We start from the raw sequence: 22,035 nt of genomic DNA on the forward strand, positions 1-22,035 counted from the left end.
CATGTTGATTGCAGATTTTTCTCTTTCTCTCTTAAGTTCTAATAATCTGACAATTTATATACATTTCAGTCTAATTTTTTAAAAGACACTATAACTTTGGAATTATTTGGAAATTTGGAATTATTTGAAATCTGGAACTACTGTATCTTCTTAGTAAATGATGAGATACCTCTCTCTTTCTCTAGCAAATCTTTGTGCTTTAAAGTCTCCTTTATCTGATATTAAGACTATACTGGCTTTCTTTTGGTTAGTAGCTAAATGGTCTACTTTTCCTCATCCTCTACTTTCAAACTTTCTAGATTCTTGTTTTTAATGGGTGTTTCTATCAACAGCACATATGGAAGTTATCTTCAACACTTTTTCATGGTTACTTTAGAATTTCATGTATCCTGATATATCAAAGTCTAAGATAAATAATTACTTTTACAAATTTCCAGACAAATGTTGATTAACTTGTGATTTCAGTCTCACACGAGTCTCACTTTTCCTAAAACAATTAGTCGCAACCTGAGAGGTAACCCTAGTTTACGATTCTTACGATTTGTTGGAATTGCCTGTTGACGGAATGGGCGCTAAGACTTGCTTTTGGAGGGTGATCATGATTCTGCTTCTACTGAGCTTTCTATGGAGCTGGATAAGCTCCCCATGTGTTAATTCATAGCTAAAACATAAATGTTCACCAGCTTGATACAGAATTGGGCAGCTGGAGTTCCTAAAACAGATGATGCAGTGCATACTCCTCATTTATCATCAGAATATGGATGCCCCTATTAAAGGTCAATTCTTTGCCTTTCTTGATCTCACAGCCACAGAAAGAAAAAACTGAAACACTTCTAAATGTAAGCCACATTAGAATAGGTATAAAACTAGAATAGAAACATCTATTTCTGGAAATATAATGGGATTCTCTAAATGGCTACCAACACAATGAAAGTAAAGCAAGGATAAATTATGACAGACCTATTCCATGTCGTGATGTGCTTCTCAGAAAGTCAGTGAAGTTCCCAAGGGTGAGCGCTGAAGGACATAAGCTGGTCTGCTGAGCAGTTACCTCAGAGGAACGGAAGACTATGCATCGGAGCCAAGAAAAGCGGGGGCACAATCGGATATTTCTACACTGAATCAGGACCCGTAAACTCCCGCAATCTCAGGGAAGGGGAGGGCCGGCTGAAAAGCTGCTTTCCGGAAAAGGGAAGGTTTCGGGGAACTTGTTTCTGCTGCAGCTTCTGAAGAAAAGAAGAAAAATGAGAAAAAAAAAAAAAAGGATAAGAGGAGGAGGAGCATCTCTTATGAATATGTGAGGCTGTAGAACTGGCTTGAAGTCTGGAAATCAACTTTACACCGACCTCTTCGTCAGAGAAAAACCCAAAACAACAACAAAAAATTATTAAAGTAAATCCAGGTTGGTAAATCCAACACAAGTAGAAAAAAAGTGGAAATCCTCATGGAACAGAAGTATTCCCAATTACAGCGTGTAGAATTTACACACATAAATTACCCAACACCAAGTAAAAGAGACATCATCACAGCGACAGTCAATGGGAGAAACAAACCCACAAAGACTTCAGGTCCTGGAATATTCAGACATCGATATAAAATGGCCATGCTGGCATTACTATATATTTTAAATACTATTAACACTATATATGTATATATATATATATATATATACACACACACACATACATAAAATGTATACACATAATTCCTGTATTTAAAATATATATAAATGTTAGAGGCTGGGTGTGATGGCTCATGTCTGTAATTCCAGCATTTTGGGAGACTGGGGTGGGCAGATCACTTGAGGTCAGTAGTTCGAGACCAGCCTGGGCAATATGGTGAAACCCTGTCTCTACTAAAAACACACACAAAAAACTATCAGGGCGTTATGGTGCATGCATGTAATCCCAGCTACTTGGGTGGCTGAGGCATGAGAATGCCCAAAACCTGGGAGGCAGAGGTTGCAGTGAGCTGAGATCACACCACCGCACCCTAGGCTGGGCAACAGAGCGAGACTCCATCTCAAAATAAATAAATAAATAAATGAAAATAAAATGAAAAGTCAGCAAGGAACAGAAAACTGTCAAAACGACAAGGCACATTTGACAAATAAACCAAATTCAACTTTTAGAAAATAAACGCTTTCATTAAGACTAGATTCTTATCCATAGCTTTAATAAACGAGACAGCATGAAAGAAAATTCACAAACTGGCAAATAAAAATAAATGTAGCACGGAAAAGCAAGTTGAAAATATGTGAAGTTAAGAAATATGGATGACAGAGCAAGAAGTCCTAATGATAGCTCATTAATATGCAAGAATGAGAAAATAATTAGAACAAGGAAACAGTACCGATTTTTAAAATCATATTAAAACCACAAAGTCATACAACAGAAAAGCATACAACACATTCCGCACAGAAAAGCATCGACAAATGTACACTTAGACACACTGAATCTACTCAAATAACAAACAACACTAAGAGAGAGTAAGAAGGAGAGAAGGGGAGGGCCTTATCAAGGCATTTTTCAGATTTAAAAAAATCCCAAACACACACACACACACACACACACACACACACACACACACACACACTCTGAAGGCATGTAATCCAGCAGACATATACTAAGGAAATCTAGGCAGTGAACATCACCAGAGAAGAGGAAGAAAAGACTCCAGGAAAAATAATTTTGACAGTAAAAATAGTGAGAAAAAAGGTAAATTTTTTAAAAAGTCCATGTAAAAATTACAGTAATAATAATAGTGTCTAATCCATGGTGTTATAAAAAAGAGAGATTTCAAATAGGGACTGGAAATGACATGTGTGCCCAATCAGGGATGACAGGTGCTCGGATTTTAGATGCACTTAAGTTAATAGACAGGTGGACTCTTGATGAATTTCACACTCTTAAAATTTACTTTTTTATTTTTCGAGATGGAGTCTTGCTTTGTCTCCCAGGTTGTAGTGCAGTGGCATGATCTTGGCTCACTGTAACCTCCGCCTCCTGGGTTCAAGGGATTCTCATGCCACACAGCCAGCTACTCGGGAGGCTGAGGCAGGAGAACTGCATGAACCCAGGAGGCAGAGGTGGCAGTGAGCCAAGATCACGCCACTGCACTCCAGCCTGTCGGCTGGCGACTCAGAAAGACTCTTTCTAAAAAAAAAAAAAAAAAAAAAAAAAGATACCACTTCACTCCTGCAAGAATAGCCATTATTAAAAAGGCATAAAACAACAGATGTTGGCATGAATGTGATGAAAAGGGAATGCTTATACATTGTTGGTGGGAATGTGAATTAGTACAAACTCTATGGGAAAAAGTACAGAGGTTTCTCCAAGAACTAAAAGTAGATCTACTGTTCAACCCAGCAATCTCATACTGTGTATCTGCCCAAAGGAAAAGAACTTACCAAATAAAAAAGACCTGTATGTGTACGTTTATCACAGCACAATTCATAATTGCAAACATATGGAATCAACCTCAGTGCCCACCAACTCATGTGGATAAAGGAAATCTGGTGCATATATACACCGTGGAGTACCTGCTTATCCATAAAAAAGGATAAGGTAACATTGTTTGCAGCAGCTTGGATGGAACTGGGGAGCCATTATGCTAAGCAAGCAACTCAGGAACAAATAACCAAATACTGCATGTTCTCACTGAGAAGTGGGAGCTAAGCTGTGGGTATGCAGGGACATGCAGAGTAATGGATACCGGAGACTCAGAAGGGAGAAGGATGAGAGGGAGGTGAAGAATTACCTTTGTGCACAATGTACACTATTTGGATGACAGATGCATTAGAAGCCACGACTTCACAACTACACAATTCATCCATGTAACCAAAAACCACTTGTGTCCTTAAATCTATTGAAATTTTTTTAAAAGGAAGGACAGGTCAACAAGAGTTGGCATCTTGCTATTCTACCTTCACAAACTAAAAAAAAAAAAAAAAGAAAAAAGAAAAAAGAAATTGATTATTAAAGTAAAAGACAAGTCACTGAATGCAGAAGTCATATGTGTGACAACAAGAGTGAATAGGACAGGAAGAAAATAGAAGTATATTATTGCAAGTTTCATATAGTATACTGTACATGAAATGGAATTATGTTAATGGAATTATGACTGTAGGCAGGGTGCGGCGGCTCATACCTGTAATCCCAGCACTTTGGGAGACTGAGGCAGGAGTACTCCTTGAACCCAGGAGTTCAGGACCAGCCTGGACAACATAGTGAGACCTGGTCTCCACTAAAAATTAAAAAATTAGCTGAGTATGGTGGTGCATGCCCATAGTTCCAACTAGTTGAGAGGTTAAAGTGAGAGAATCACTTGGGCACACGTGTTTGAGGTTGCAGTGAGCTGAGACTGCACCACTGCATTCCAACCTGGGCAAGAGAGCAAGACCCTGTCTCAAAAAAAGAAAGTAGGCTATGATAAGTTAAAGATGCCTGCCGTAAACCCTAGAGCCATCACAAAATAAAATGAAATGTGGTAAAACAGAAATATGATAAATAAAACACTAGTGAAGATAAAATTGATACAATGAAATTAGAAAAAATTTAATAATATTTTTAAAGCCCCATTTGCCTCTATTTTCCTGGTTACAGAAAGGAGGCAAAGTGTGAAAAAGAATAGACCATGTTCCTTTAAGAACCCTGTCAGGTGTCAGTGGAATGGAGGTATGCAGGAAGGTGGGGATGGGTGCCCAGTGTTAGTAAAGCTGTGGGGGTATCTTGTCTTTTTTTTTTTTAACGCAGAAATTTAGATCTGTTCATTCATCCATTCATTGATGTACAATCTGGTTTCTAAGGTGTTCAGCTTGCTGGCTGATATGTGTGTACTTCACCACCACACTCACTCACATTCCCATCACCTCACAGAGCTGCCCTCTTGTGTGTGTGAAATGAGAACATGTAAGATCTACCCTCTCAGCAAGTGCCAAGTACACACCGCAGTGTTGTTAGCAATAGTCACGGTCTTGTACAGTGGATCTCCAGAATTTATTCATCTTGCGTAACTGAAATTTTGTACCCTTTGACCAACATCTCCCCATCTCTCTTTCCCCCAGGCCCTGGCAACCACTATGCCCAGTGATCCCCTTTCTGTGGATATAGCCAAGGGAATAAAATCAATATCTGGAAGAGGTATCTGAGCTGTCAGGTTCATTCTGCCATTTTTTTACAATAGCCAAATAACGGGAACAAGTTAAATGTCTGCCAAAGGATAAATGAATAAATAAACTGTGAGACAGACAGACAGACACACACACACACAAACGTGCATATATATGTATATGCACATACATACATATACAGCAGAATATTATTTAGACCTAACAAAGAAGGAAATCCTGCCATTCTTGATCACATGGATGAACCTGGAGAACATGCTTGGTGAAATAAGCCAAGCACAGAAAGATAAATAAAACATGCTTTCACTTATAGGACAGCACTATGTTCATGTCTCGGCCACGTCTACCACACCCACCCATGCAAACGCAGTCACTGTCTCAGTCCCTGCCCCTGACTAGGGTACCGGGTGGGTGCTCTTTCGGCACCTGTTCTACTCATGGCCCAGCTTCCCCACCTTCAGCTATTTTAGGCTCTCATGCTGGAAATGAAATTCTTATCAAGGCTGGTCCAAGGCCGAGGTTGTGTGGAACTAGGGTGCCCTCTACTGCCTTCCACAAAGATCAAGAGTTTGCTCTATTACATTCAAAAAAGAGAAAATGCTCACGGAACAAATGGGAAGTCAAGGGATAGCCTACCATTTCTCAGCACAAATACAGAATTCCACAGCAACACAAAAAGCATTGAAATGGTAATAAGCACTCTTCTAGCAATGTGAGTTTCTGTAAGATCCTGATAGGTCTTAAGATGTCACTGTCCCCTCAGGGCAGTGAGGCTATGTTACATAAACACTAGGAGGAGAGGGAGTTGCATACCATCTCATCACAGGGAAGAGAAAAGAATTTAAGCAACATGCTTAAATACAATGTTAAAGAATGACTCTAGCTGAAGATCATTTTTATATATTCAGTCATATGTGTTATGTGGACATAAAACTGATAGCAAGTGTACCAAGAAAACATGGAAGTTTTAAACATAATCCATCAAAAGAACATGTTCACTTACAGCTGACGTCTTTCATTATTAAGAATTAATGTTTATAATCCTCACTAACACAAAAGTCATTCCTTGTTTACATACATTTTCTTTTTTTGCGGATATACACTGAATGACTTCGTGTGACAAGCTGTGAAGTTTTAAATTTCCCAATTCTTCCAACTCTCTGATTTGCCTTATGCTGTTTAATCCCGAGAGAAGAGCAGTTGTCACTGGCATTTCTAAGTCTAGAACTCCAACACCTAATAGCTGAAAATTATATTAAACAGAGCGTAAAAGCATGTTGCCCACTTTAAAAAATTTAATGACTGCCAAGGAATTTCACCTTAGTGGTACATCTTTTGAGAAATCAGAAAATGAAGAAATCTTCTCTTCATTTTCCGATTTCTCAAAAGATGTACCACTAAGGTGAATGCATGTGTTCAACGTCTACTTTAGAATTAGAAAATTCTTTCAAATGAGCGTCTCGCTTCATTCACATTTTTTGAAGAAACCACTGGAAACAGTTACTTAATAGTGTGGCTAAATGTATATTCGGAGTAACACTTCCCGTATATTTGCACATTTATGTATATTTGTGTCCTGTTCCTGGAATAGATTTACCATTTTTCTTTTGCAGAAATTTTCAGCATTTCGGGAATGTGCAGAAGTACTAGCAGGTAACTTAGATTTGGAACACGCTGTATTAGATATCATTGGAAAGAGGCTTCCTACGCCGGAAGGCCCACGATCTTTCCCGGAGGAGAGTTAGGAATTTGCCTTCTTTTTACCATCGCCCTGTGAAGAGAGACTATGAACAACGCAGTTTCACAAAAGGCACGGGACGGTGGTGTAAACAAACCTCCCATCAGTTCTGGGTGGCTTTCCTGTAAGTCTGGAACGTTCTCCACTGGGCGTTACAGTCGAGAGCCCCCCACCTCCAGAGGAAACCAGGCCCTGCAGCCCGCGACGACGGGCTGTGGCGCTTTGGCCTCACCTTGCCGGCGTTGTCTGAAGGGACCCTGGTGCCGCGCGGCTGTCCTGGACGCCACCCTCCGCTCCCAGAACTGCAGCGCCCGGACGGACGGGACACCGGCCTCAGGACCTGAGCGAGGCCCCACGCGCGTGGCCGCTGAGGCTCGGAAGCCCGGCTGGGGGGGGTCCCGGCCCGTCGCCCCGGGCGCGCTCTCAGCCCTGCGGCCCCAGGCCTCCCGGCCCTTCCTTCCCCGCGGCCCCCGCGGCCCGTGGTCAGGAAATGGAACTTGGGAAAAGCCCCAGACGGACAGCGCTCTGGGCAGGGACTCCGCTCCGGCCGAGTCCACGGTGACCCCGGCCCCTGCGCTCCGGTCCGAGCGGGACGAGAGGGTCTGCACCGGCCAGTTTCCCTCAGAAGCGCCCGGGGACGCGCGCGGGTGCCGTGGAGCCCGCAGGACCCAGGCCGGGGCAGGGAGGCGCGGGCCGAGCCGGGGAGCAGAGCTCTGGGAGCCCCGGCCGGTGCCACGCGGGGCTGGCGCCGCCTTCCCAGCGCGGGCCCACGAGGGGCGGCGGGGACCGCGGGCGGCGCCCCGAGGAAACTTCGCGCGCGCAGGGCCTCTCCCCGCGCAGGCCGAGCCGCGCGCCCTCCCCGCCCCCTCCGCCGAGCCGGGACTCGTTTGCTGAGCGTCTGGCGGCCTCTACCGGAGCCTCCGCAGAGGGCCGGTCTCCAGCCGGAGACGACATGTGGCGCTCGGGCGAGGTGAGCGCGGGCGCCGGGCGCGGGGGACTCTGCGGAGGGCGGCGCGCGGCCCCGGGCGCGGCGGGAGCGGAGCTGCAGGGCGGCGGCGGGAGCGCGGGGCGCCGGGGAAGTTCGCGCGGGCAGCATGGGGCGGTGACGCCGCACCGGCCTGGCCAGAGCGGGCGGCGGCGGAGGAGGATGCGCCCTCACCGACGGCTCCTCCGGGGCCGGGGCCGCGGGGTAGGAGGACGCGGCGGGCTGCCTGGCCGGGGAGGGGCGGCGCGGGGCCAGGCCGGGGCGCAAACTTTCCCCCGGCGACTGCGGGCTGAAGCGGGCGCGGGAGGCGCGGGGTCCGGGCGGCTCAGCCCTGCGGGACGGGGCACCGGGGCGCAGCGCCGGGTGGGGGTCGGGGGCCGCCCGCGGCCGCCGTCTCGGGAGCCGGAGGGGCGAGGTCGCCCCCCTGCAAGGCCAGCGTCAGCCCCGGGGCTCTGAGGCGCGCGGCGTCTCGGGTGGACTCGGACCCTGTGGGGGTGTCGCGCGCGTGTCGCGCGGGCTGCTCGAGGCCAGGGGACTCGGAGCCGCCGCTGCACCGCGCGCTCCCAGCCCGGGAGGAAGGCGCTGCCCGGCCGAGCGCTCGGCGGGGACCCGGGGCGGGAACCGGGAAGGTCTGCGAGAGCCGGGAGCGAGCCGGGGAGGGCCCGGAGCGGGAGACCCTCTGCGCGCCGCAGCAGACCGGGCGGGTGGAGACCGCGGCTGCCGGGGCGGCCCAGGCTGCGACTCCGCAGTGCAGCCCCCGCGCCCACCTGCCCTGGCGCGCCGGCCCTGGCGAGCCTCGGTGGGAGTCGGGGGGTCGCGGGAGCGCAGCCTCTCCTTGGGGGCCCTGGCTCGGGGCTGAGGGGCGGCGGGAGGCGCCGCCCGGGTTTCCCGCATGCAGCGCCGCGTGCTCGCCGCCTGGCTCTGGCCCGGGTCCCGCGACGAGCCCCAGGACGTGCCCAGGCGACCACCGCATGGACCCTGCCCTTCTTGGCAGGAGTCGCCGAGGGCGTTCGCTTCCGAGGTGGAAGTACCTGTTGTGTCTCCCGATTCCAGAGTTTGCGGGGGATGGGGGTGGGGGGGGCTTCTTGGGAAAATGCTTGTTTCGGAAGCATTCTGTTCGGATGCTGAGAGCACCTATTTGCGTTATGCGCATATTGCGAAATGTATGTTTTCACTAAGGTTGGTCGCTGAGCCCAGGGACAATGTCTGCCTGGATCTCAAATGCATTGATGAGGGTGCAGCACGGAGCCGAGAGACTCGCACAGAGGCAGTGGTTAAGTTGTGTAGTTGCGGGGACCCAATGCCGGCAAAGTAGCCACACTCTGTTGTCATAGGCGGTCGTTGTGCTATTGTGATCCTGCAGAAAACCTGTTTCTTAAATGTGCTTTTCCCTACTTCTTTCCACATACTTTCTCAGTGCCTTGCAGAGCGAGGAGTAGCTTGCTGGCTTTGAACGCGTGGCAGATATTTCAGAAAGGTAAAATTGTTACACTTGTGGATTTGACAGATACAAAATAATACAGTTGCTCAGATAAGTAATGTGTTAATTTTAAAAATTGGACTAATCGTTTATTTGGTAACGTACTAAAAAACAAAACAGTATTTGAGACATAGCAAACAATAAATTAGGATGATTCTACACCCTGAGTAGAAGTAAAAATAAGCGTCTTGATACTTACTTTTATGCTCCAACTTACTGCCCTGTGAGGCTGTTGGAAAACACCTGGTGCGCTGCTGTGCTGGGAAGGAGTCGGTCTCCCTTCTTTGTAAATTGTTGTGATAGCAGTGTGATTTGACTCCAGGAACTCTGACACAACAGCATTGATGTTCACGTGCTTCCCTGCTTTGTGTGCTTTTCAGCTTCAAGATCAAGCTGGAGAAGGGAAGAGTTATTCCTCCATATTCACCTGCTTCAACTACTATTCTTACTGGGAATGGACAATGGAATGTTCTCTAGTTTTATCATGATCAAAAATCTCCTTCTCTTTTGTATTTCCATGAACTTATCCAGTCACTTTGGGTAAGTTACCATCTATGCTTTTATTTTATGATGTTAGGGACACTGGTGCTTTTCAGACACGTTATGGGAGCAGCACATCCGTTGAGCAAGCCCTCGCCGGCCACCTTTGCAGCCCCACGCCCTTCACTTGTTGTAAATACATGGAGTCCTTGCCCTGACCCACGCTTTCTTCCTGAGCAAGGCTGCTCCCGCGTGGGGTCTCTGAAATGAGTCGGAGAAAAAAGGCACATTATGTTTTCAGAAATGGAAACTGAAGATGATATCCGAGTCAACCGTGCTTCCTCCTACTCGGGTTAAAACAAGATTCAGGAGTTCACGTGCATGAAGGACAGTCACTGCTTGTTAGGCAAGGCAGTGCCAACATTTCAATTGCCCTCCACGGTTCCATTATGCAGTCGAAGTTGCCTTGAAAGCCAGGCCTCTGCTACTTGGCATTGAAAAGGACTCACAGTGGTCCTGGCCTGAGCCAAGGCCCTGGAACTGTGAGCATCTGAGCACAAGTGCAGACACCGTAAACCATAGGTTTCTGAAGACCTGAAAGACACTCCTGAGCTTCTGGCATTATCATTTCCATTAACCCCTCTTTCATTTTAGCCTTTAGTATCCGTTTACCAACTCTCACCTTTTATTTATTTATTTATTTATTTTTTCCAATGAAACTAGTGATAACTGACATCCTGGTGAATGTTCTTAGGAGGCTGCTTTTCCTGTTCAGACCCCTGCCCCAGAATTGTTCTGGTTAATCAAAAGGATTGTAACTTGATGTTGATGGCATATAATTAAGAAATTAAATGTCAGGATGGAAGTTGCTAAGCGTTAGTGCTGCAAGAATGGGATCCAGAGGCTTCACAGCCTGTCTGCACTTGTGTTAACCATCACCGGATGGGGAATACACAGTGGCTTTGCAACAGCCTGGAGACAGCCTTTCCATCCGGGGAAGAGAAGGACATCCCCAGGGCCAAGAAGTTTTCTGTGTGTCCTCTGTCCATGATCTGCTCTTCTGACCCTTCTAGATCTGGGCAGAGGAGGGGGTGGGTGTTGGGGGCTGGCTGAGGTGCAGTGGCTGGTAGAAGACAGTACTGGGACTGTAGGTCTAGTCCACCCAGGAACTAGCCTGAGCCATCAGCTGGGACTCTGTCCAGCAGAGCTGAGCCAACAAAGATGCCTGTCTCTCACCCACAGAAGCCAGGCAGCCTGTGCACTCTAACCACACCGATAGGAACAGGCGTTCTGCAGGTCTCAGGCCTTTGAGCCTTTCTGAGTATTCCCTTGGGAAAGAGCATTGCTGCTTATCTTGAGTGGACACCTCTCTTCTCATGCCTTGGGATTTTTTTATCTATTAAATGAAGCTTTTCCTTTACAAGTTCTCTGCAGCTGTCAAAGCCTATAAACTAGCATGTTCATGGTGTTCTTCTGAATGAAATGTCTGCACATAGTAATCACACAGAATCTTCAAATTTGCCAGCTAATGCATTAGGTAGTTGGTTTGTTTGATATACCACATATATTTGGTAGCATTTTGTAGGTGAGGAATATGTCAGGGTTGGCACTTTATATTTTCTTTAAAATACCTTGGCCAGGCCCGGCGCAGTGGCTCATGACTGTATCCTAACACTGTGGGAGGCTGGGGCAGGCGGATTGCCTGTGGTCAAGAGTTTGAGATAAGTCTGGCTAACGTGGTGAAACCCCACATCTACTGGGGGCACATGCTTGTATGCCTGTAATCTCAGCCACTCGGGAGGCTGAGGCAGGAAAATCACTTGAACCTGGGAGGTGGAGGTTGCCGTGAGCTGAGATTATGCCGCTGAGATTATGCCACTGCATTCCAGCCTGGGCGACAGAGCAAGACTTTGTCTCAAAAACAAAACAAAATAAGACAAAAAAACATCTTGGCCAAATGTATTGTGATTTTGCATTGACTAAGCATGAAATGGTTTCACTCCCTGGTAGACTCAGGTCTGAAATAGGAAGTAATATGTATATGAGGTTAGCCCCAAGAAGCAGTTACTCTCTCTTATTTAGTTCTGTAGCTTTCTGAGATCATCTTCAGAGGTGTATCTTAGTCTGAAGGCTGACAATGAGTAAGTGGTAGAATACCCCTCTAACTCTCCAGAAAATTAACTGTTGGAGCAGTTTTTAATCTGTTAGGTATACGGTCAATAGTCCATCATAAAATAGTACCTCCTAACTGCAGCAAATATGTGAGATACAGAAAACAGTAATGAAAGGAATCTCTTCAGTTCCACCACCCAGAGACAACCATGCTTCCCATTTGGTGCGTTGACTTCCCTTGCTTCTGTGCATGTTTTTACACAGTTGGGATCAGGCTATGTGGTTTAGTGCTGTGTTTTTTTCATGTCTAATACAGTATCACAAGTTCGTCAAAATGTGTTATTTTAAATAGCTGCAAATATGACAGGGCATGAGTGCCTTGTGTTAGCTTCTTCCCTCATTGGGGGTGTTTACATAGTGAATGATTTTGCTGTTATAGATTTTCCTGTGGCGAACAGATTTGACTTACAAGTTTTCTTAGGTATTTGAGATGATTTATATTAGAAGATATTTTTGTAAGAGGAATTTTATATTGGGTTCTGGAGCACTTTTCACGCTTGACCCTGCACGCCCAGTTGCTTTTGAAGAAGTGGGGTTTCTAGCAAAGCAGGAAGCCAGGCTCACACACTCTGGCCAACAGGGCGTGTCTTTCAGCAGCCACGAAAGATGTCATAAAGGACATCAGGTCCTATTTCTTTCCCTTCCTATAGAAGTCTCCTCTCACTTGTATATTATCTAAATGGACTTAAGAATAATTGTATCAAATCCCAATTGAAGTTTCCTAATATTTAGTTCACTTTTAATCTTGAAAACATAGCTACCACAATGTGTGGAGCACCTGCCTTTTTGTTACGTGTTTTGGGTGAATCCTGGGAGCCACCGTATGAGCTGAGCACCGTTAGCCTGTGTTTTAGCTGGGAAGGCGGGAGGATGGTTACGTGACCTTGGGCACCGGAGTCCTTACTCAGCGCTTCCTGTGTGACTGCCCGGTTACTTCTTGGGCTCCCTGACTTGAACACGCTCAGTTTGCAGGGTAGCGCTGGATCAAACCCGTCTAGACAAGAGGGAACTTAATTCTGAAAGGGTGGAGAGAGTTTTCAGTACTTGGGGATTAGGGAGGAAAAAGAGCCTGGGTCAGCTCTGTTTATTCCCCCCGCACAAGAAAGAGTTTATGTGGTTGGGTTCAAAAGAAAGAGGAAAGGAGACGCACCAAAGGGTTTAATTTGAACGTGATTCCAGGACAAGAGAAGTGCTGACTCCTGAGAGGCCGGAGAGCTGGCAGGGCGTGAGGAGGGCTACACAGAATCAGGCAAGGGAGGAGAAGAAGAAAGTGTAGCGCTGTGTGCATGGAGCAGGCTGAGATGCAGCGTTTATGAAATGTGCGTGGCACTGGCAGTGGGCAAATGTATAGATGTGATAAGTGCAATGCTCTTGGTGATTGTGTAGGATAATCAATGTGAAATTGCTTCGAAAATACACCTGTGTGCTTCTCCTTTTCTTGGTCATCTTCTAAATTTGATCAGAGTCACCAGAGCTCATTTTCAATAGGCTTTCTAATTCTTTGTTAGTTTTAAATTATGGAACGGAGCCCGAGTCAAGTGTGCAACAGAATAAGGCTCTTTTTGGGCAGTCAGTCATGTGCTGTCGTACATTTGAAGACCTGGGATTATTTGACGCATTATATTTATTTTAGTAAGTCCAGTAAACAAAACTACATAGTATAGAAAAACCAGCACAGAAACAGTATTGGCACCCATATAATGTCAAAATACGTAATATTAAATTTAAACTGGAATTAATATATTATCATTAAGAAAATCATACTTTATTAGACTTGATAGATCAGTGACAATTATGAGATAAAATTGAGGATTATCAGCTTAATAATAAGTTATAGTCTGAGTCCATTGATTTTTATTGCCTTAAATATATTTTGGAGGTTTACTGATTGATAAAAAATGTGTTGAACAATTTTTTACTACTTGGGAGCCACAGTTCAAACAGACTTTGGAAAACAGTATTTTATAATTGGCAATTAAAAGTAGGTTCTTGCAGAAGTAGCTTTTGAACGTGAGCAGATACAGTTTTCTTTATCTGTCTACACAGAAGTGCCAGCATGGACTGTTGGTTTTGCGAAGAGGGCCATTTCATACGCACAGTCAAGGACAGTTCACTTGTTTTAAGTAGAGCAGAAAGTACCTTCTCTCTGAATCACACAGGTACACACGATGTTTTTTTAAATGGAAAATTCTCTCTTGTGAATCCCCAGATGACAAATTTTTCCTGCACCATAGCTGTGGGTTCATGAGGCCCAGGACAAATAGTCATGGCAACAATTCTAAAAAACACCAGGAAAGCCCAGTGAAGGAGTTAGCGGGAACGCAGGTGGTAGCACCTACAGGCTTCAGCGGCCCCAGAGAGCTAAAAGGCAGTTCTTGCATGTGGCAAAAAAAAATGTAGGTGGCTTAAAGAGGGCTACAGGGGAATATCCAGCATTTTTTTTGAAGGTCCCAAAAGAAAATACTTCCCAGTTACCTGCTTTCTAAAGGAAGCTTTCAGCGTGTTCATCAGGCACTGAGCATGCTAGGAGTCGGAGCGTGTGGGCTTTTGCGTTTGTACAAAGGTTCAAATTGCATCAGATGCACATTCTAATTAATAAGAAATTTCGGAGGAAAGTACTACAAGCAAAAATAAGAAATCTCACCAAAGAAGTCTGTTGGCAGGAACAGTAATTATCAGCTTGTGTATGAGTGTAACTCCTTAATATTCAAAATGCATTTTTAAAAAAATGCACTGTTTAATTTACAGAAGATTCTTAATTTGCAGGAGAAAAGAGCTCAGGCATTAGAGCTTAGAGAAGTGTGTGCAAGTTTCACCATCAGAAAGTGGTAAAGGCTGGGCCTCCCTGAGAATGCAGGCTGAGCTGGCAGGTTCCACCACAGAGCCTGCTCCGGAAGGTCCTCATTTTTATTACGGTGCCATGAAAAGGGAAAGATGGCGGGGGGACTATTTATGGGCAACAAAAGAATGTCCTAATCTAGAACTCACATGGTACCACCATACAAACATTGTCTGTTGCAGCCCACAGAAGCTCCGGCACGGAATACAGGCTGAACTGGAGTGCTGGTGAGAGTCAGACGAGCGGTGGAACAGGCTTTAGCAGTTCTCTGAAAACTCCATTTTATTTCTATTTATTTTAACAACTTATTTTAAAAGCAAAAGGCAAACCTGACAGTGAGTGAAGCACAGAGCCAGTTAATTATTTTCAGTTTTAACAGAAACAATTGGGCCATCACTGCACTGTCAGTTCGGTTCCTGTTTCAGGACTGCTGGTGAATATTTAGAATTATGTTAAGTGTCATTTTGACAGAGGGCAGTGTAGCTGCCCGGCTTCGATCTCTGTCTACACGCTCTCTGTGTAACGTCAGAAGAGTTATTTAACCTGCCTGCAACTCAGTCTCTGATCTCAAAGTCAGATTAATTGTGGGTCCAGGATCCCAAGGCTGGTGTAAAGGATCAGTTGCCAACCTATGCCAAATGCTTCCACAAGCCCAGGCCTGTGTCGGGAGAGAGTGAGCTAAAGGCAGCAGGCCATTCTGGGTGCCGTAACCAGGAGACTCCTGGGGTTCACTGGACCCGGAGGGTGAGATGGCGCCTGGCCTCAGCCTGAGCACAGCAAGTCACTGCCTTGCCCACGTCTGCAGTGTGTCCCTCGCAGGGGACATTGCCCTGCAGCGACACCAGCGTGCATTGTGCCCTCACCATGCACCAGGCACTGTGGCAGCTGCTGAGGTACACAGAGGGGGTGGGGCGGCGTGGGGCCTGCCTTCCAGGAGGGTGCACTCTAGAGTGCACGGAATAAGTGTCAGTAGGTTACGATGATTGCCACGAAGAGTAATTCAGAGTAAGAAATAGTGCGTGTGCTGGAAGGAGATGCTTGAGCAGAGATCCGAGGGAGGTGAGGATGTGAGCAAAGCTGTTGGCAGAAAAACCCGCACTGGCAGGAGGAATGGCGGGTGAATCCTGGGCTGTGTGGCAGGTGCGTGCTTGGCATGCTAGGAACAGCGATGGGGCGGGCGTGATGAAGAGGGATGCTGAGAGGGAGCATCGTGAGGGAGGAAGGGCTGCGGTCGGGGTCATACTCTGAAGGGGCTCCAGGCCACGCAGGGAGCATCAGGAAGGACAGCTGGCTTTTGTCTGAAAGGGCAGTGAGGGCCACTGAGTGGTTTTGAGAAGGTTTGAAATATGAGCCAATTTAGATGTGACAGTGATGTGACTTACACGTTGAAGCTCACTCTGGGTGGAATCTGGGGTGAGAGGAGAGGCGGTTAACCGAAGACACAGTGGGGACAGTGAAGAGGCCATTGCAGTGGCCCAGGGGAGTGGCTGTCTCGGCCAGCAGCATTAGTTGATGGGTTAATGTAGGCATGAAGGAAAGGGAGAAGTCAGGAATGACCCCCAGGTATTTGTCTAGAAAACCCGACAGGTTCACCTGACTATCATTGAGCTGGAGAGGGCAGTAGGGAAGAGGTTCAGGTACGGCAGGAAGGTCACAGATGCAGGTTCAGGTATGGAAGGCCGCAGGTGCAGTTTCAGGTGCAGAAGGAAGGACACAGGTGCAGGTTCAGGTACAGAAGGAAGGTCACAGGTGCAGGTTCAGGTACGGAAGGTCACAGGTGCAGGTTCAGGTACAGAAGGTCACAGGTACAGGTTCAGGTACAGAAGGAAGGTCACAGGTACAGGTTCAGGTGCAGAAGGAAGGTCACAGGTGCAGGTTCAGGTACAGAAGGAAGGTCACAGGTGCAGGTTCAGGTACGGAAGGAAGGTCACAGGTGCAGGTTCAGGTACGGAAGGAAGGTCACAGGTGCAGGTTCAGGTACGGAAGGAAAGTCACAGGTGCAGGTTCAGGTACGGACGCCCGCAGGTGCAGGTTCAGGTACGGAAGGCCACAGGTGCAGGGGTGGGTGTGGGAAGCCCTTGGAGACACCACTAGGTCTCTGCGTGGATGTAGGGGTCTGAAAGACAGAGGGACTGGGTTGGGTGTGGACCTGAGGTGTTTCCATATATTGGGAGGTATGTAAGCCACTGGATTAGATAAGACGGTCAGAGGTTAGGTGCAGACAGAAAGGGAAGGGTGTCTGAATTGTTCCCTGGAGCATGCTTGTGTTGTGAAGGCAGGAAGGTGAGGGCGGCAGCAAGAGTTGGGGGAAGAGGCCAGTGAAGGGAAAGACAGAGCCGTGCCCTGCGGCCAAGTGGAAAGGACTGTAGGAACATTGCCCGCAGGTCGCCTGAGCCGAGAACCAAGACTTGATCTTTGGATTTGGCCATGTGGAGTTCACTTCTGGCCTTCAGAAAAGAAGCTTACTTGGGCTGCAGGCAGTGAAGGCCTGGCAGAGTGGTTGCAAGAGAAGGGAGGGGAGGCAGCGGGGTTGCTTGTACGGACAGGTCTCCCAGTGAGTTTTCATGAGAAGAGGGGCAAATAATGGGTCAGTGACTGGAAGGGAGTTTGAGGTGAATGAGAGGCTTTTTTAAGGAGCGGTGGTATTGGAGCAGGTGTGCTCGCTGATGGGGATGGCGAGGGAATGGGGAGAATGAGTGTGAGGACTGCGATGGAACATCACTGTGTCACCACCCGTGCAGGTCCTCCAGTGTGGCTGGGAGGAGGGACGGGGCTGAGTCTAGGAAGGAGGGCAGCGTGGGAGGGGCTCCTCCGGCCTGTGGGGCCAGTGGGCTTGGGTTTTGCCCTGCGGGCAGCAGGATTCTGAGTTGGGCAGCAGGGTCAAGGGCAAGAATGGAAACCTCCGTGAAGAGTGAGGAACACACTTGAGCATGATTTCCGGAGCTGCAGGGAAGACCGGGGGATTTTAGGATTTCGGAGGAATATTGGAGGGTTCCAGTTTGATGTTCCATGGCACAGACTCAGCCCCTCATATAACAATGTGGTGCCCGTCCATGCTTTCCCTGTAAGAGGGGAAAACTCCGATTTGGAACCCTGGGATTGACCCTCACTGTCCGGCCAGTGTCCATCATAGTTTTGTTTTTCTGTTACATTGTTGTTGTTTTTCTAATATGGTGCTTAAGAGATGGGTGGTAGGCATTTCAAGAAGACATCGCATAATGGTGCCACTTAGAGGTACTCATTTAATGACCTGAAAGTAACGGACAAATAAATGGATAAATGGAAGAGATATTTCTCAGAAGTCATTAAATACTGGGGAAGAACGAAATCTAAGAAGACAGATAAGCTGCAGCGTAAAACCAACCCATTCGACTCCCAAAGTAATTTCCAGTTAAAATACATCTCCAGTTGCCATTATTGATTTCATTCCGCGTAAGTCAGAAGTAGTCATCATGTGCAAAAGGTCACGTCGCAAAGAACCACATCACGCACTGCCTTCACCAGCACCGGTGCTGGTGTGACAATGCCCAGAAGGTTTTTTCTTCTCCAGAACTGATGCCATAACTTGTACCCTTTCAAATACCAAATCAGGAAAATGATGGAACTGAGAACATGGCGTAAATGGGACATGTTTTGTAGAGAGTGTCAATTAAATATAAGGAAATAATTCCTATTTTAAGAGAACATGGTGAAATTAACCTAGACTAAAACTGAAGGGTAAGTCACCGAATTTTCTTTTTTTTTTTTTGAGACGGAGTTTCGCTCTTGTTACCCAGGCTGGAGTGCAATGGCGCGATCTCGGCTCACCGCAACCTCCGCCTCCCGGGCTCAGGCAATTCTCCTGCCTCAGCCTGCTGAGTAGCTGGGATTACATGCATGCGCCACCATGCCCAGCTAATTTTTTGTAGTTTTAGTAGAGACGGGGTTTCACCATGTTGACCAGGATGGTCTCGATCTCTTGACCTCGTGATCCACCCGCCTCGGCCTCCCAAAGTGCTGGGATTACAGGCTTGAGCCACCGCGCCTGGCCCATGTCACCGAATTTTCAAGTATTTCTATTATGTCTAAGACCATTTTTCAGGAATACGGATGTAATCTCAGCTCCCAAAAATTCTCTTTCTGAAAGAGCAGAGCATTTACTTGTCCCTGAAGCACTCGCGCCCTCCGGTCGACCCCAGGATGAGCAGAGCTCCTGCACTGTCCTCAGTGCAGTTCAGAAAAGCAGAAGTGGAGTGTCAGGGAGCCCAGGCTGCCTGCTGACCCTAAACGGAGTGAGCGTCCTTGTGAAGAGGACATCGCTGTCTCCACCTGCGGGACCCACCCATCACACTGCATGTTATTGCTCACCAAAGGTGTGGCCCTGCATTACTCTGTTACTTTGTTTCTGAAGTGCTTTCAGTGAGCCAGATGGAACAAAGCAAGCTGAAGTTCCTCCTTAGCTTAGCAGCAGTTCTTGAAGATCGTGCAGCTTGATAGAGGCGCTAGCCAGGTCTCTTGGCATCAGCGAAGTTCTCCTTTATGAAGGCACTCACACACCAGGGGCTGAGAAAACACAGCTTTTGCCTTCTATGATACAGCATGGGGCTTTCTCTCCATGGCTGAGAAAGCGACGTATTTCGTAACCACGCACTGCAGATGAAACATTTTTGAGGAGGACTATGGAGAGAGGAGGGCCTCCAGTTCATGAAAAACAAAAAAACCCTCTGCTCCCACCTGATAGGCATCTTTGGAACTTTTTAAGAATCTGTTTCTTCCCTCCTACTGGCAATCTTCAGTTAACGTAACAAAGAAAACTGCAGATCTCCAGCTATGGCCTCTGTCATACAAAGGTCTACAGATGAGTGCAAAAGGCAGTTATGGCAGGAAAGGCCAGACACTGAAATTCCTCCACGAAAAGTGTAATTATGTGCAAATGCGTGAAGATATACTGAATCCAACAAAAACAGTTTTGATCCAGAAGTGGAATCCAAGTTTTGAAATTCTTCAGCAAAGCGTTCTATTCCATCGCTGTGGGAAATGATTAGGGTATTTGTGAGTGGGATTTGGAGCCCACTGGGGTGCTGTTTCACTGAAACTGGTCGAGCAGTGTGTCTTTATCTCTGCTTCTGGAGAGAGCCACAGAAAACAGCGCTCACAGAGGCATCACTGGCTGCACAGTCTCCAGATGGTCAATCGTGAAGTCAAGCCCTTGTCATGGCCGGGGCTGTTCCCGTCAAACCCAATTTAGGAACACTTTCACAGCAGAGGATGGAGTAGCTCAGAAAACTTCAAGTTAAACGATAAGATACTAGGCTTTTTCTCCTAGCGCACATGCTCTCACCTCCGTTTGTAAGGTAAAGAGACAGCAAAGACCTTCCAAAACCTGAGCACCTGGGCATGGCCTAAAATTGAATTGCAAACTTGATGACGGTTATGAAGTCCATGAGAAGTGCATCGTGAGGCAGATCTGGTGTGACCAAGTTACACACTGGGCAGGCACAAAATATAGCCACCTTTTTCCACCCCCTTCCCCAAAACCTTGAAGAAGGAGGCTGTTCATTGGTGTGAGCCTGCTGAGCATGGCGCTTTGTCCTTCCAAAGTGTGAACTGTCATGGATGTTAGAGAAAGGGGAATTTAATGTTTATAAATACGAAATCATGGAGTTTAAAAAAGAGTATACCTCCGTGGTCTCCATACTAGCAGGAATGAATTTTAGCTTGTTAGAGCTTCAACTCTATGCATTTTTATGGTGATGTGAAAATTAGATCAAAAGAACTTTATTCTTTATTCGCCTGTTCTATTCACAACGGAATAGCTTTAGGGCCAGCAAAGAATTGATTTGTGAGATGGAATCAATGAAAATGACAGACTTTTAAGAACAGGATGGAGCAGGCGGGACTCGATTCTGACCTCAGCATCTCTCCAGGGCTGGTCGCTCGCAGCTCTGATCTCAGCCCTTTCATGGGAGAGAAAGCGCTTTAAGCAGAGCTAGGGCCCCACAGCCAGGCACTTCAGGGACGTACGGGGAATCACGTGTTCTTCTCCTAAGTGCCCAGGATGCTTACTTCTTGGGAGCCATAGCTAGCTTTCAGTTTGGTAAGTTCCCTTGAAGCCAAATTTGCAGTCAACTGCTCAGTAATTAAAAACTGATTGCTGTTTGCACATGTGAAAGCAGCTGTAGAAACCGGAGGTGGGATCCGTGCTCCTCAGCTGTGGTGCTGTCTCCTGGGCCTGTGGACTCCCTGCCCCTAGACACCGTCCTCAGTTTGTCTAGACCTGCTGGGGCAATTTCTAGTTTCGTTCTGCTCATAGTGCATAAGCTTTGGGACCCTGGATCACTTCACTCAAAAAACAAAAAATGCTCTTGTGTCTTCTCTGAGGCTCAGCCCACTCTTCTCGAGGGTTTATTGTGTGACACTGGGTCCCACACAATGTGCTGTGAGCGAGCATCACTGAAGGGTTCAGGACCCCAGAGATGACACAGGCTCCACCACGTCTGCCGCCCACTCTCTGATCCTGACATATTCCTCACAGCACAAACGCACCTAGCCCAACTAAGGATGCAGTGGGGTTTGAGCACAGCAACCTAGTAAAGTTTTTCAGCGTCCCCTCCACGCCCCAGCGCCCAGTGCAGGTGACTCTAGCAATACGAGAACTCAGCTTTGTGTGTTTAAACCAAACTTCTGAAATCCCCCGTGAGTGGATTAGACTCCGCCAGTCCATGCGCAGTGGCTAACTGGTCGTTAACATGGCTAACATATTGACATAAACCAACTCCTTAGAATCGCAGAATAATATAGACTTTGAACCTCAGGTTAGGTGTTTGGGTAAGTAGCTCCAAGCAGAGTATCCTCAGATGTTCCAGAGCTAAGGTGTATCGCGGCCAGACGATCCCCCAGGCAGTGTTGGAGCTGTGTTCTCAGGTCCCCCTCTCAGGAGACGAGCCTCCATGTGACTCCCTGGTTTCTATAGCTTGAGAAGAATTTGTAAGAAATGATACATTTTAACGCTTCCTCTTGTTTCTCTTTTTAAAAGCTTTTCACAGATGCCAACCAGTTCAGTGAAAGATGAAACCAATGACAACATCACGATATTCACCAGGATCTTGGACGGGCTTCTGGATGGCTACGACAACAGACTTCGGCCCGGCCTCGGGGGTGAGTGTGGCCTCCTCGGCCCGGCCTGGGGGGTGAGTGTGCCCTCCTCGGCCCACCTGAGAGGTGAGAGCCTGGG

At 47.2% G+C, this 22,035-nt stretch overlaps 2 protein-coding genes across 5 annotated transcripts in view; one reads left to right on the plus strand and one right to left on the minus strand.

Moving 5' to 3' along the window:
* GABRB3 (gamma-aminobutyric acid type A receptor subunit beta3) overlaps positions 1-22,035 on the minus strand; it is a 342,036-nt gene that overhangs the window by 276,840 nt on the left and 43,161 nt on the right. The window lies entirely within an intron of this gene.
* GABRA5 (gamma-aminobutyric acid type A receptor subunit alpha5) overlaps positions 7,672-22,035 on the plus strand; it is a 67,859-nt gene continuing 53,495 nt past the window's right edge. The window contains exons 1-4 of one of the 4 annotated variants that reach the window (XM_032259968.1): positions 7,672-7,836; positions 9,269-9,328; positions 9,712-9,871; positions 21,838-21,959. In XM_032259968.1, coding sequence (XP_032115859.1) covers positions 9,786-9,871; positions 21,838-21,959 — 208 coding nt within the window. In that variant the 5' untranslated portion in view covers positions 7,672-7,836; positions 9,269-9,328; positions 9,712-9,785. The other 3 variants (XM_032259969.1, XM_032259970.1, XM_032259971.1) reach the window with 3 other exon arrangements.

The sequence above is a fragment of the Sapajus apella genome, unplaced genomic scaffold (genome assembly GCF_009761245.1).
Source record: "Sapajus apella isolate SASKATOON/1434 unplaced genomic scaffold, GSC_monkey_1.0 scaffold113, whole genome shotgun sequence".
Lineage (NCBI taxonomy): Eukaryota > Metazoa > Chordata > Mammalia > Primates > Cebidae > Sapajus > Sapajus apella.